We start from the raw sequence: 13,982 nt of genomic DNA, 5'->3' as shown, positions 1-13,982 counted from the left end.
GGGTCTGGGGGAGGAGGGGCTGGGGGCCTGGACTCCTGGGTCTGAGGGAGGAGGGGCTGGGGGCCTGGACTCCTGGGTCTGAGGGAGGAGGGGCTGGGGGCCTGGACTCCTGGGTCTGAGGGAGGAGGGATCCATTACTGGGAGCCCCGTCCTGTTGATGGTGACTGGGGTATATCATATCTAACAAAGCACCATTCAGGATTTCTACACCTGGATAAAAGTTCCCCTCTCTTTATCCAATTCCTGTTTGTAGGAATTTGGGTGTCCTGTTGTCATGGTCTCTGCTGAGCTCCAGATGCCCAGCTGACGACCTAACCTTTGGGAAGCCAGGGGTGTCATAAGTAGCTGGGTAGGTGAAGGTGCCTGCAGGGGTAGGGCTGGTGCTTTCCAGGCTCTGTCCCAGGGACATCAGGGTCTTTCCATTGAGTGTCACAACTGCTTGTCCCCTGAATCTGTCTCATGGCCCCCACGGGAGTCCTGCCTTGCTGGGCACAAGGTGTGTGGGTGAAGCAAGGGCTGACTGCCGTGTCCTCTGCACCCCAGGCCTGCATCGATGAGAACCTGGAGGTGGTGCGCTTCCTGGTGGAGCAGGGTGCCACGGTGAACCAGGCAGACAACGAGGGCTGGACGCCCCTGCATGTGGCTGCCTCCTGTGGTTATCTGGACATCGCTAGGTAAGGCAGGGGTGGGTACGTGGGATCCCATGGGGGCCGGAGCTCAGCCCCCTCAGCCCTGACCTTCCTACCCCACCCCTGCTCCCAGGTACCTCCTGAGCCATGGGGCTAACATTGCTGCTGTCAACAGCGATGGGGACCTGCCCCTGGACTTGGCCGAGTCAGATGCCATGGAGGGGCTGCTGAAGGCAGAGATCGCCTACCGAGGTGGGCCCTGGGTGCTGACTGTGGGCATGGGGAGCAGACAGCTGGGGCTCAGAGGCCGGTCCCTCTGTGTGCTAGGATTCTCTGAGTCTGTGCTTCTGTTTCCTGTGCAGTGGTACTGAGTCCTGTCCGCAGGCTTGGGGCATGAGTGAGTGAGTATATATAGTGTTTGTGCCACCGCTGGGCACAGAATAAGAGCCCAACCTACTAGTGACCCCAGTTGTCACTTTACCCCTTGAGTAGGTGAGGAAATGAGGTGAGGTTTGTCCAGGGGTCCCTTAGGTGAGATTGTCTTCTTGAGGGGGAGTGGAGGCGTGCAGGGGTCCTGGGGGATTGGTTTTCCCATGCACAGGGTCGCTGCACCCCGGTGGTCTTTTTTTTTTTTTTAAGATTTTATTTATTCATTTGAGACACAGAGAGAGAGAGAGCATGAGCAGGGAGAGAGGCAGAGGGAGAGGGAGAAGCAGGCTCCTCGCCGAGCCAGGAGCCCGATGTGGGGCTCGATCCCAGGACCCTGGGATCATGACCCGAGCCGAAGGCAGACGCTTAACCATCTGAGCCACCCAGGTGCCCCCTGCACCCCGGTGATCTTTAATATGGGCCCAGGACTCCCCGAAACTCTGCATATGGCCACGTTCATATTTCTAGAGAGAACATGTGTTGTTTCTAGCATGTTCTCAGAGGGGCTTGTGACCAAATGTACTCCCCCCAGAACAGCCGTCTGGGACCAGCTGATGCGTGGGGTGTATGGGGAAGGCTGTGGCCTGATGGATCTGGAAGCAGAGAATACACGTGGCGGGGTGGTTCAGCGAGGCAGCCGTTGAGGTTTGAGTGCAGGGTCCGGGGGTCTGGACGGCCATGTTGCAGGTTCAGGGAGGCTGCTGTAGGGCAGGCATTGGGGCATTGAAGGTAACGCCCAGATCCCTGGCTTGGCTTGGGCAGGTTGAGGGAGGGCCCCGTGGGGTGGGCGTCTGGGGTCAGGGTGCCCTGCTTTGCTTAGAAGGGGAGTGTGCAAAGCTGAGGCAGAGATGAGCATCCCAAAGCTTTAAACTTGGAGAAAGGTTGGGGCAGTCTTTGGGGAGTGCCCACCTGACCCTCACTGGGCTTCGCCGGGGGTTTTAGCAGCTCTGTGGAGATGTGCGTAGCCCGTACGGTTCTCTGTGCAAGCGTGCGGTCCGCGGGTCTTCCAGCACGTTCAGTGTGGTGCGTCCGTCAGCACGTTGCTGTAGAGGGTTTCAGTCATCACCCCACTGCCCTCTGGCCCTGGGAGACCACTGAGCTCTCTGTCCCCATGCGCTTGCCGGTCTTGGGTGTTTCGTACAAATGGAATCACGCGGTACAGATTGATCGGTTTGTCTCATTTTGGCACATCTGCAGTTGCTCTGCCTCTTCCCCTCCCCCCACTCTACATAAATAGCTTCCCCCCCCTTCCTCCCTTCCCGTTTTCTTCCCTTCCTGGCTGCCTCCCTCTTCTTTCCCAGCCATCTTGAGAACATGTTGCAGACGTGTCCCCATCCTGCCGTGGGAGCTGGTGTCTCCTCCAACAAGGACGCGGGGTGTCACATTGTTACTCCTCTGTGGGCCTTGGGACCTTGAGGCTGTGCTCTTACTTGCTACTGGTGGCCTCCCCTCCCATTCAGGGCTCTCCTGGAGCCATACCCTGCCTGCCCTTGGTCTTCATGTCCCTGGGCTTCCCCTTGCCTTCCTCACCCTGCCTCGTTTACACAGCGTGTCCCTCAGCCTGCACCGGGCAGCTGCTTCTCCAGGAGATTCAGGTCTGCATTTTTGGCAGGAACTTCCTCAGGGCGTCAGTCCGGGAGACAGGCGCTGTGTGTCTGCCCCATTCCTGTTGACGTTAGCCTTGAACCCCATGGAGGGGCATTGGCCAGGTGACTCCACTGTGGAGGCATCTTCCTTCCTTTGTGATTAGAAGTAGTCTGCAGGGCAGTGCTTGGTGGCGGCTGCCATGGGAGCCCCCGCAGCCTGGCTCAGGCTGACGAGGCATTTGGACGGCCGCATGCACAGCAGCATTGTTCACAGGAGCGAAAAGGTGGATGCAGCCCAAGTGTCCATCCGCGGACAAATGGATAAACAATTTGTGGTATGTGCATACAGTGGAATAGTATTCAGCCTTAAAAAGGCAAGAGATTCTGACACATGCTACAACGTGAACGAACTTTCAGAACATTATGCTCAGTGACGTTAAGTCAGGCACAAAAAGTACAAGTCCCGTATGATTCCACTTACGTGAGGAATGTGACTAAAGCCGTCACATCTGTAGAGACAAAAAGTAGAACAGGGGGTGCCAGGAGCTGGCGGAGGGGGAAATGGGGAGTTGCTGTTTAGTGGGGACTGAGTTTCAGTTTTGCTAGATAAGTGTTCTGGAGAAGGATGGTGGTGGTGGTTGTACAACAATGTGAACGTACTTAATACCACTGAACTGTGCATTTAAAGAGGGATTAAGATGGTAACTTCTATGTGTATTTTTACCATGGTCAAAAAAAAAAAAGGAGTTGGGTGCCTGGGTGGCTCAGTTGGTTAAGCGACTGCCTTCGGCTCAGGTCATGATCCTGGAGTCCCGGGATCGAGTCCTGCATTGGGCTCCCTGCTCAGCGAGGAGCCTCCTTCTCCCTCTGACCCCCCCCCCCCTTGTACTTGTTCTCTCTCTTTCTCATTCTCGCAAATAAATAAATATAAAAAAAAAAAAAAATTTATGGGCTATGTAACTGAAGTCCAGGAATTAGGCAGGCTTCAGGCATGGTTTGATCCAGGGGTACAAAGTCAAAACTATCACTGCACTGGACTCTGCATTGACCTCATAGGCAGATTCTCTCAACTGGGTACGTAGCACAGCTTCCAACAGCTCAGGCTGTTACTCCAGCTGAACCAGAACTAGGCCTCCTCAGTTGTCTGAGGCACCACCCTCGGTCTGAGCCAGCCCTGAGCCAGTCACTGGGGCAAGAGGGATGGGTGGTTAGGTCTGGTGACGTGGCCACCTATGGAGCCCCGCCGTGGGCGCAGTCACGTTGGAGCTGTGTGGGGTGGACGCAGGGTGAGGATAGTGAAGACGTAACAAAGCAGGGAGAGTAGATACCAGCAAGGCCAGCAGCAGCCCCGCCATGCTGCGGATGCTGCCCCCAGCCACAGGCCAGGCCTTGGGGACACAGTCCAGCCACCGTGTCCTGTGCACACAGCACCCTCCGGCCACTTTGCCCACGGGGACACAGGACTGGGCAGGAGGGGAGTGTCTGGCAGGCCCTCCCGCTCTGGGATGAGAATCTTGTTAGGCGTGAGAGGCGGGGGCCAGCACCAAAGGAAGAATGAATAAATCACTAATTGGTAAATGCGTGATCTGAGCAGGGCTGGCAAGCTTTTTCTGTGAAGGACCACACAGGAAACATTTGAGACGTCGTGGGAGGTAGTGTCGTGTTGCCACTGTCCCCCGTGGCTGCTTTCCCCACTACAGCTAGGGACGATATGTAGGTGGTGGGCATGGCTGTGTTCCATTAAAACTTTATTTATAAACACAGATGGCTTCCACAATCAGCAGATCTTTATTTTTTTTTTTAGATTTTATTTATTTATTTGACAGAGAGAGGGAGAGCACAAGTAGGCAGAGTGGCAGGCAGATGGAGAGGGAGAAGCAGGCTCTCCGCTGAGCGGGGAGCTGGATGCGGGGCTCGGTCGCAAGACCCCAGGATCATGACCTGAGCCGAAGGCAGCCGCCTAACGGACTGAGCCACCAGGCGCCCCCACAGTCAGCAGATCTCAGTGACAGGAGGTAGATCTGTGGTTGCCAGGGGCTGGGGGTGGGAGGTACAGGGAATGACTGCTTCGCGGGTACGAGGTTTCCTCTTGGGACGAGGGGAAAGTTCTGGAAATGGATGGGGGTCGATGGTTGCACATTGTGAATCTCCTAAATGCCACTGAATTGCAGTTTAAAATAGCAAAATCGGCCCGTTTTATGTTGCCATCGCAGTAACAAAGTAAAAAACCAAACAGGTTCGCCAACCCTGGTCAAGAGCTCCACCAATAAACACAGGCAGGGCGCCTGGGTGGCTCAGTCGGTTCAGCGACTGCCTTCGGCTCAGGTCATGATCCTGGAGTCCCGGGATCGAGTCCCGCATCGGGCTCCCTGCTCAGCGGGGAGTCTGCTTCTCCCTCTGACCCTCTTCCCTCTCGTGCTCTCTGTCTCTCATTCTCTCTCTCAAATAAATAAATAAAATCTTAAAACAAACAAACAAAAAAAACACAGGCAGATCTCACCAAGACAAATTGCAGAAGGATGTGTATGAACGTGCTGAAGGGTACTAACGGTTGAGTTAAAGGTCAGCGAGCCCCACCCTTCCCTGCCCAAGTAAGGCACACGTGTCTATAATAGGATTGAAGGGGATTCCCTTTAAGGAAGTTGTGGGATGAGGAGTGTCCCTGAGTGCCCAGCACTCGCCTGGCCTCTCCACCCCGGCCTGGGCCTCCAGGTGGGCCCTCACCAACCAAACATTCCTTGAACGGCTGCCAGGCAGCCGAGTCCCTGCCAGACCCAGAGGTGCCTGCGTTGGAGGGAAGGCCCGAGTGCCCAGGTGCCACCAGGTGGCGCAGCCGTGCCGCCAGAGCTCCATGGCTTCCTGCTGCCGTGGGGGGGGCACTTTGGGATCCCGTATGTAGGCTTAGGGCAGAAGTTTACAGCGTATATAGTAAGGATAAAGCCAAGTGCGTGTTCATGAGGGCAGGTTTGTGATGGTGGTGACCTCGGGGGCCACAGGGAGCAGGTGAGATTGCTGAGGGGCACACGGGGGTGTGTTGTCTCTGTCATATTTTAACGATTTCAACCCAAGTGGTGGTACCCTGGGGTGTTTTTGCCAGTGTTGTCCAGTGGAGAGCCAGTGTAAGCCACAAGCATAAATGAAATTTTTTAAGTAGGTGCAGTTAAAAAAGTAAAAAGAAACAGGTAAAATTAATTTTAATAATATATTTTCTTTAACTCTGCATGCCCAAGATGTTATCATATCAGCATTAATCAGCGTAAAGAAAACTATTCAGGGGGCGCCTGGGTGGCTCAGTCGGTTAAGCATCCAGCTCATGATGTCGGCTCAGGTCTTGATCTTGGGGTTGTGAGGTCGAGCCCCATGGTGGGCTCTGTGCCAGGTGTGGAGCCTGCTTGAGATTCTCTTTCTCCCTCTCCCTCTGCCCCTCTGCTGGGCTTGCGCTGTCCTCGCTCGCGCCCTAGAAAACAAAAAAGAAAAATCTATTCATGGGTTGTTGCACACTCTTTCCCCCCCCACACACATCGAAATCCAGTGTGTGCTTTACATTCATAACACATCTGAGTTCGGACTAGCTACGGTGCATGTGCTCAGTAGCTGTGTGTGGCTGACGGCTGTTGAGCAGGATGGCTGAGCTCCATGCAGCACTTCGTTGAGTGTGAGATATCTCAGTTGGAAAAGCAGTAGACACCAATAAACTTGCAGGAGAAGGATGAAACATTCCCTGGAAATGACCATGTTTGACTCGTGTCTCAATGGTTTATACCGTGCACACTGCGGATTCTCAGTGATGGTCAGCAGATACTATTCCAGCTTCAACAAGGCTGCCTGTTTTGATCCAAAATCCACTGACATGCAAAGTCATAACTTGCCTTTTGCATCCACAAATACAGTACAACTTTTCCACGAAACCAAAGGAAATGGTGAAAATGACTGATGAAGAAGCATGCTGGCCTCTCACCAGCTTGTCCTAGGTGACAGCACAGCTGTGAACAGGAGTCAGCTCCTAGGGAGGAAAGAAGCTGTTGCCTCAGTGACACAGACCCTCTGGTGGCTCCTGCCTTGGTTTGCCCTACTCACGGGTGACAGAAATGGTCGCGACAAAGTGCGTGAAGATGCAGGGCTAAGGATTTTAGTGGTGATGCTAGGGAGAGTCAGATGTCATCAGACGCTGGGTTTGCTCTATAAACTTGAGGTTTTATACTTAATGATAAAGGTGGCACTTGGGTTGAAATGGGAGAAGGCCTGCCATCTCCATTCTCCCCGCCTCCAGCGGCGACCTGGAACCAGGCGGGGAAATCCAGGTCTTCCGAGTCCCAGAGGAGCAGGCCGACTGAGAGGAGCCAGGCAGGGCCACGGCCCCATGCCTCCTGGAGCTGGAGGTGTGAGTCCCACCTAATGCCCCTTCTCGTCCTCCCAGGTGTGGATGTGGAGGCGGCCAAACGGGCCGAGGAGGAATTACTGCTTCATGACACCAGGTGCTGGCTGAACGGGGGCGCCATGCCAGAGGCCCGGCACCCCCGAACGGGGGCCTCTGCCCTGCACGTGGCCGCTGCTAAGGGCTACATCGAAGTGATGCGGTGAGCTGGGCTGGCGTAGTCCTCCCTTTTCCCTGCTCTTTGCCTTGGGCCCATGTGTTCCTTCTCTCAGCCTCACACCTTACTGTGGATTGTTTAAGTTACGTATGTAGGCTGAGTGTTTCCCTTTAAATACAGCTTTGCCACGTCCACAAGTCCTGATGTGTAGGCTCTTCGCTGTCATTCAGTTTAAAACATTTCCAGCTTGTAGTCTTTTTTTTCTGTGACCCATGGATTTTCTAGGAGTATGTCGTTAATTTCAGATGCACGGGATTTTCTAGTCATCGTTTCATTACTCGTTTCCTGGCTTGCTCACACTGTGCTTAGACAGCGGGTTCTGTATGATTCCAGATTTCTGAAATCCTCTGAGGTTTGCTTTATACCCCAGTGTGTGTGAGTTGGAAAAGAGCCGTGCGGTCAGGTATAGCGTTCTATATAGGTTATTAGGCCAGCTTTGTAGTTGTGCTGTTTAAGTCCTCTGTACGCTTAGTGGGTTTTTTTCCATCTGCCTGCTCTGTCAGTTACTATGAGAGGCGTAAAAAAAAAAAATTTTTTTTTTAAGATTTTATTTTTAAGTAATCTCTGCACCCAGCGTGGGGCTCAGATTTACAACCCTGAGATTGAGTCTCATGCTGTACGACTGAGCCAGCCGGCATCTCCCCAAATTTCCCATTAGGCTTGTGGATTTTGCTTGCTCACCCTTGTAGTTCCGGCCGTCTCTCTTCCCGTATTTCCAGGCCAGGCTCTCTGGCACGTGTGTATTTCACGTTGCACGTAGTCAGACGGCGCATGCTCCTCAGCTGGGCCTCCCAAGTCTGTGTTTGGCTGCCTCACCCCGTTCTGTTGGGGTGGTTGGTTCCAGTTGTCATCCTCAGACTCCCTTTTCTCTCTCTGTGATTTATACTTTATTTTTAGTCTGAAAGTGGAGTAGAGATGAATCCCTCATCTCTGCTCACTTCTGTGTTGGACTTTTAGGCAGGTCTTCTAGTGAGGAGTAGCTCCAGGCCCATGTCCTAGTTACTTACCTGCTCTGAAAGTACAATGCTTTGTCCTCCATACTTGCAGCAGAAGATCTGATCTGATGCTTGTGGACCGCGTCGGGCACTTGCCCGTCTCAGAGCTAGTTCCTGTGGCAAGGGGGATGGGATACTGTAAATGGTCAGGCCCAGTCGTGCGCTCAGCCCCTCCCTGTTCTGCCTATGGCTTCCACCCCTGAGTCTCAGGTGGCTGCTTCACCTCCTGCCATCGCATCTGTATCCTAGACGGCAGGAAGGAGGAGAGGGCAAAAGGAGCAAATGTCAGTTTTCCTTTTAGAAGAACAGTCCAGAAGGGACATGCACACTTAACGCTGACAGCCCATTTGCCAGACCACCTGGCATTTAGCTGGTATTACCACCATCCCAGTTACTCACCTGGCCACTCACAGCTGCCAGGGAGACCGGGACATTTCTCCAGTCAGGTGACAGTGTGGCCAGCCGAGAGTCGACATTGTTACTAACAGGAGGAGAGTCCCTGTTTGGGGGCAGCCTCACTCTCTGCCCCAGAACTGAAATGCTTTCGATGCAGACATATTCTTTGAGTCTCATTTCATTACTGCCCCTCAGAATGGCTTCTGTTTACAACTAAACCCATCAACTGCATTTTTAGGACAATGTAACTGATATTCTCCTCATTGGAGATGAATGACAGCACTGTGCAGCTATTTGATGTGACTTACTCCACACTGACTTACTGAGCACCTGCTGTATGCCAGGCCGTCTTTTAGGGCGGGGGGTGCACTGGCCATTGGGACAGGTCTACGCCCATGTGCAGCCCCCGGCTTCGCTGGGGAGACAGGTGAGCAAGGAAGCAGGCCAGATCCGAGGGCCCTGAGTGCATGGAGGGTCTGCCATTCTCCACGCTGGTGACCTGGGGTTGGATGACTCCAGGTTCATTGTACGTCATTGAGCAGCATCCCTGGGCTCTACGCTGGGTGCCAGGAGCACCCCCACCACAGTCATGACAACCAGCCATATCTGGGCATCGCCGAGTGCCCCCGGGCAGCCAGCACGGTCCCTGGTTGAAACCACGGGCCTAGAAGGATATAAATAGGGCGGTGGGAGGAGTGAATGGCATGAGCTCTGGCCTGGGGACAGCTGGTGACCGACCACGTGAGCCTCCACCCCCAGACAGAAGGGGGGCATCCTTGGGGAGATAGCGGGCACCCAGTGTGGCTGCAGCAAGTGAGCTCCGGGAAGGTGAGTGGCGAGGTCAGCAGGAGTGCTTTGATTTGAAAAGACTCCTTATTAAATATCTTCTCTCTCCATCCTCTCACCTTGCATTAGCTCTTTCCCACTGACACAGAGCCTGATATCAGCTGTGCAGAATTGCCCTGGGCCTGTAACCCTGCCTTCCCCCAAAACCTGTGCTCTGAGATGCTGATTATCGTAGACTCATCGAAGCCAGGCTTCCTCAGCTTCACCACTCGTGGCGTTCTGGACCAGATCAACCTTTGCTGTGGGGCCATCCTCTGCACTGTAGGATGTTGGTAGCATCCCTGGCGTGCACCCCCAAGTTGTGACAACCAGCAGCGTCTCCAGACATTGCCAGATGGCCCTGGCGGGCAGTATCGCCTTGGCTGAGAACCGCCACCCTCAGCTGGCGGGTTCCTGGAACAGTACTGCCCCGAGGCTGCCCCTTCTGGGGCCTCAGCTTTTTCACAGGCTCTGGGGCTGTCTGTCCCACAACCGGGGGTGACAGTCCAGAGAGTGTAGGTCTGCAGGTACAAGGAGCAGGGTTCTAGAGGCCACCTGCTGGCCGGGGGAGGGGCTCTTCACCACCTGCCTGGGATCGGTTCAGTGCTGTCATGGGTAACAGCGCCGCGAGCCCGTGTCAGCCCTTGGTGCAGAACCCCTGTCTTGGTCCTTGACTATAAGCCTTCCTGGCCCCCAGGCTGCTCCTTCAGGCTGGCTATGACCCGGAGCTCCGGGATGGGGACGGCTGGACCCCCCTGCATGCAGCGGCCCACTGGGGTGTGGAGGATGCCTGCCGCCTGCTGGCTGAGCACGGTGGGGGCATGGATTCGCTGACCCACGCGGTGAGGGCCAGGCTGCTTGGGGACTGGGGAGAGTGAGGGTGGGGAGGGCCCCCCCTCACCTCCTTCATCCTCTGCCCCCTCTCTTCCTTCCTCTCCGTCAGGGGCAGCGACCCTGTGACCTGGCTGATGAAGAGGTGCTGAGTCTGTTGGAGGAGCTGGCCCGGAAGCAGGAGGATGTGAGTCTCAGGGGCGCCCTCCCTCCTGTCAGCCCGCCGAGGGAGGCCTCCTTGCTCCTCCCCAGCTGGCGACAGTCAGGAAGAGGAGTTGAGTGGAGGGGAAGGGGTCTGGGGCACAGTCACACCTTGGGATACGGATGACGATTATCTGTCCCAGGCTCAGGCTGTGCCTCATCAGCCCTGGGATGCAGCCCAACCAGCATGGAGCCAGGCCTTGTTGCTGGAAAAATGCAGAGTGAAGGGATGAATGGCCTGGAATCTGGGCTCTGAATCCCGGCTTTGCCATGGATTTGCTGTGTGAGCTCGGGCTGGTCACTTAATCCCTCTGAGCCTCCGTTTCCTCCTCTGTAAAATGGGGATAATGGTGTGTGCACTTTTATGAGGAGTTGTGTGGGTATATGCTATCCTACGAGGAGTATGTACGTTACTGAACAAGGACATTTAGAACGCTGCTCGGCAGATGGTAAGCCCTGTTGGTAGCAAGCAGCATCTCCTGGGGGCCAGGCCCTAGCCTGGAGCTTCCCGTGAGTGGCAGGTAGATGGACACAGATCCCTCTGTTTAAAGGTTGGTCATGGTTCTGGCTTGGTGGTCAGCTTCTCAGACCCAGGGCACGTGCTCGGGTTTGAGGGAACAGCATGTGCCAAGCCTGGGGGGTGGGAGCCTGAGGCAGCGGAGCCCTGGGACGGGCACACCCGAAGGACCTTGAATGTCAGGCTGAGGAGCAGCGTGAGGCTGAAGGTGAACATGATGGGGCCACAGTGGGGTTTGTAGAGGGTGAGACAGCCCTCAGGGAGGAGGAGAAAGATCTGTATGCGCACCACATCCTGGAGGGGAATCCTCCCCCACGTGGGGCTTGCTGGATAGGCCAGGTGGGGGCGGGGGGTGGGGCGGGGAATGACTGGCTGTTCTAAGGAAGGAACTGTTGTGCAGAGGCTGGGCCAGTGCCCGGCAAGCCGTAGAGAGGAGGCAGGGGCTCCTGGGTCTGAGCACCAGGCCAGTGTCCCTGGTGAGCAGGGCACCCTGGGAGGTAAGAGGGGATGAGCACAGAGGTGCATGTGAGAACTCGAGGGGCCACATGCCGCACAGCCATCTGCAACTCGCTCCGAGGAGCCCGCAGACCCTCCATGCCCACCACTGGAGTGGAGTGCACTGCAGCTGGAGCATCCTCGAGCTTAGATGAGCAGAGCTGTGTGTGCTGGCCCTGGAGGGCTGTGGGGCCCTCGCAGCAGCCTGCTTTCTCCCTTGCAGCTGCGGAACCAGAAGGAGGCCTCCCAGAGCAGAAGCCAGGAGCCCCAGGTGCCTTCTAGCAGCAAACACCGAAGGTAGTAGGCGGGCACATGGGTGGGTGGGCTGGAGTCTTCCAGGGCTTGGACCACAACAGCCTCCCCTTCCCACCAGAAGCTCTGTGTGTCGTCTGAGCAGCCGAGAGAAGATCTCCCTCCAGGACCTGTCCAAGGAACGCCGGCCTGGGGGTGCAGGGGGGCCCCCAATACAGGATGAGGATGAGGGAGAAGAAGGCCTCACAGGTGAGGGGCCAGGTCTGGGTTTCTGAATCTAGGAAGAGGAAGCTGGAGCCTGGACTCCTGGAGTTGGGGAAGGAGGGGCTGGGGGGCCTGGATTACCAGGTCTGAGGGAGGAGGGGGCTGGGGGCCTGGACTCCTGGATCTGAGGGAGGAGGGGCTGGGGGCCTGGACTCCTGGGTCTGAGGGAGGAGGGGCTGGTTCTGAGAGGCAGCTGGTGTCTCCCTTTTCCTACTCCACAGAGCCACCGCCTCCAGAATCCAGAACTGTCAATGGAGTGTCTTCCCCACCTCCCCGTAGCCCTCAGGGCCCCATGGTGAGTCTGGATGCCCTGGACGGTCATGCTGTTTTGGGAGGGCAGGGAGGGATGCCAGGAGCCCGCAACCCCTTTTCAGGGTATGTAGGATGAAGATTACAGTTTCCAGAGTCCCCCGGACCAGCTGAGTTGTTTTTTCTGGCCGCACCCTCCAGGGGCTGATGGGAATTGCAGTTTGTGTGGTCCCTCTGGGGTAACACTTGAAGTCTATGGGAAGGATCCTTTCTCCGTAACTGAGACCTTTCTCTTCCCCAGCCCCCAGAAGGGGCCCCTTTCTCCAGGAGCTTTGGCCTCCAGAAGACGGGAAGCTCTGGTGCCCTGGGTCCCACAGACGGGCGGGAGGCCTCGAGCACCCCTGGGGCTGGGCTGCAACGCTCAGCTTCCTCCTCTCGGCTGGAAGGGACGTCTGTTCAGGTGAGTGGGGTGAGGGGCAGGGGACCAGGCCCTGCCTAGTCGAGGAGAAGGTCGTCTCCGATATTTGTCTCTCTGCACAGGCCAAGGAGCCCCGTCTTGCCAGAATTACACCTACACCCTCCCGTAAGGTGCTGGAGCCCTCTGCCCCGTGAGTACCAACCCAGGGCCTGGGCCTGTCAGGGTGGGAGGCAGGGCTGGGTTACAACCTCTTCAGTCCCTTTGCACTGTGGGGTCTCTGCCCCGACCACTCTTTGCCTCCATTTTCCTTCTGGTGCGTCCAGGAAAAGCTTACAGTTAAGCTCGTAAGGTCACAATGACGTTACCTCTTGTTGCCTCTGTCTGCACCTCCCACCCCCCCTTTCTGACACAGGCATGCTCCTGCCCTTCCTCTGGTCTCTGTGTGTCACCTTCTGGGTGAGGCCCACTCTGACCCCCTGCTCATGCTACCGCAGTGTCTGCACATGCACACCCTCCCACCTCCTGTCAGCGCTCTGCTTTTCAAAGTCCTTTAGCCTTCTGGTGCATTATGTGGTGTACACATTTTTTTTTACGCTTGTTTGTTCTGCACCTTTTCTGTTCATACTTGACTCTTCGGGGCGGAGAGAATTTTTTTCTGCTCACTGCTGCATCTCCAGCACCTGCCACGGAACTCGAGCTTGAGTAATAATTGGTTGAATGAATTCACACAGGTTTGAGATCTCCAGGCGCTCTCCCTTGGATAACTCCACTCCTCCCTCCAGGATTCCGGAGCCTGAATCCCCAGTGAAGCCCAATGTCCCTGTAGCTTCTACAGTACCCCCAGCTGACTCCCGGGAACGGCGGAGGTGAAGAGGCAGGGGGTGGGACGCTCTTTCTCCCCAGCTGGGAAAAACTACATGGCCCAGGTCTGGGTCCTCAGGGCCCCCGGCAGGCACTCCCTAGGGGGGAGTTTGTCCCAGGGTCTGCTGTGAGTTGACAGTCCTCTGGCAGAACTTACCTTCCCTGAAGGGTGTCAGCCATGGAACGGGAACAGGGCTCAAAGGAACCCTCCCTGAAGTTGGGACCTTTCACTCAGGTCCTACCAGATGCCTGTGCGGGATGAGGAATCTGAATCCCAGCGGAAAGCTCGCTCTCGTCTCATGCGCCAGTCTCGGAGGTCCACACAGGTGTGGGCGTGGGCTGGGGCCTGGGCTCCTGGGTCTGAGGGAGGAGGGGGCTGGGGGTCTGGACTCCTAGGTCTGAGGGAGGAGGGGGCCGGGGGTCTGGACTTCTGGGTCTGAGG

General features: G+C 56.1%; 1 protein-coding gene across 1 annotated transcript in view; it reads left to right on the top strand.

Moving 5' to 3' along the window:
* The window catches only part of PPP1R12C (protein phosphatase 1 regulatory subunit 12C), a 23,161-nt gene that overhangs the window by 6,384 nt on the left and 2,795 nt on the right, over positions 1–13,982 (top strand). The window contains exons 2-13 of the mRNA XM_025849168.2: positions 544–674; positions 763–881; positions 7,062–7,221; positions 10,150–10,294; positions 10,396–10,470; positions 11,720–11,793; positions 11,870–11,997; positions 12,234–12,307; positions 12,563–12,721; positions 12,802–12,869; positions 13,462–13,545; positions 13,776–13,866. Coding sequence (XP_025704953.2) covers positions 544–674; positions 763–881; positions 7,062–7,221; positions 10,150–10,294; positions 10,396–10,470; positions 11,720–11,793; positions 11,870–11,997; positions 12,234–12,307; positions 12,563–12,721; positions 12,802–12,869; positions 13,462–13,545; positions 13,776–13,866 — 1,308 coding nt within the window. The remainder of the gene's footprint in view (positions 1–543; positions 675–762; positions 882–7,061; positions 7,222–10,149; positions 10,295–10,395; positions 10,471–11,719; positions 11,794–11,869; positions 11,998–12,233; positions 12,308–12,562; positions 12,722–12,801; positions 12,870–13,461; positions 13,546–13,775; positions 13,867–13,982) is intronic.

Source organism: Callorhinus ursinus, unplaced genomic scaffold, assembly GCF_003265705.2.
Source record: "Callorhinus ursinus isolate GAN/ISIS: 27379988/994484 unplaced genomic scaffold, GSC_fseal_2.0 scaffold106, whole genome shotgun sequence".
Classification (NCBI taxonomy): domain Eukaryota; kingdom Metazoa; phylum Chordata; class Mammalia; order Carnivora; family Otariidae; genus Callorhinus; species Callorhinus ursinus.
Note: the sequence above shows the minus strand (reverse complement) of the source record. Positions and strands in the feature narration are given on the sequence as shown.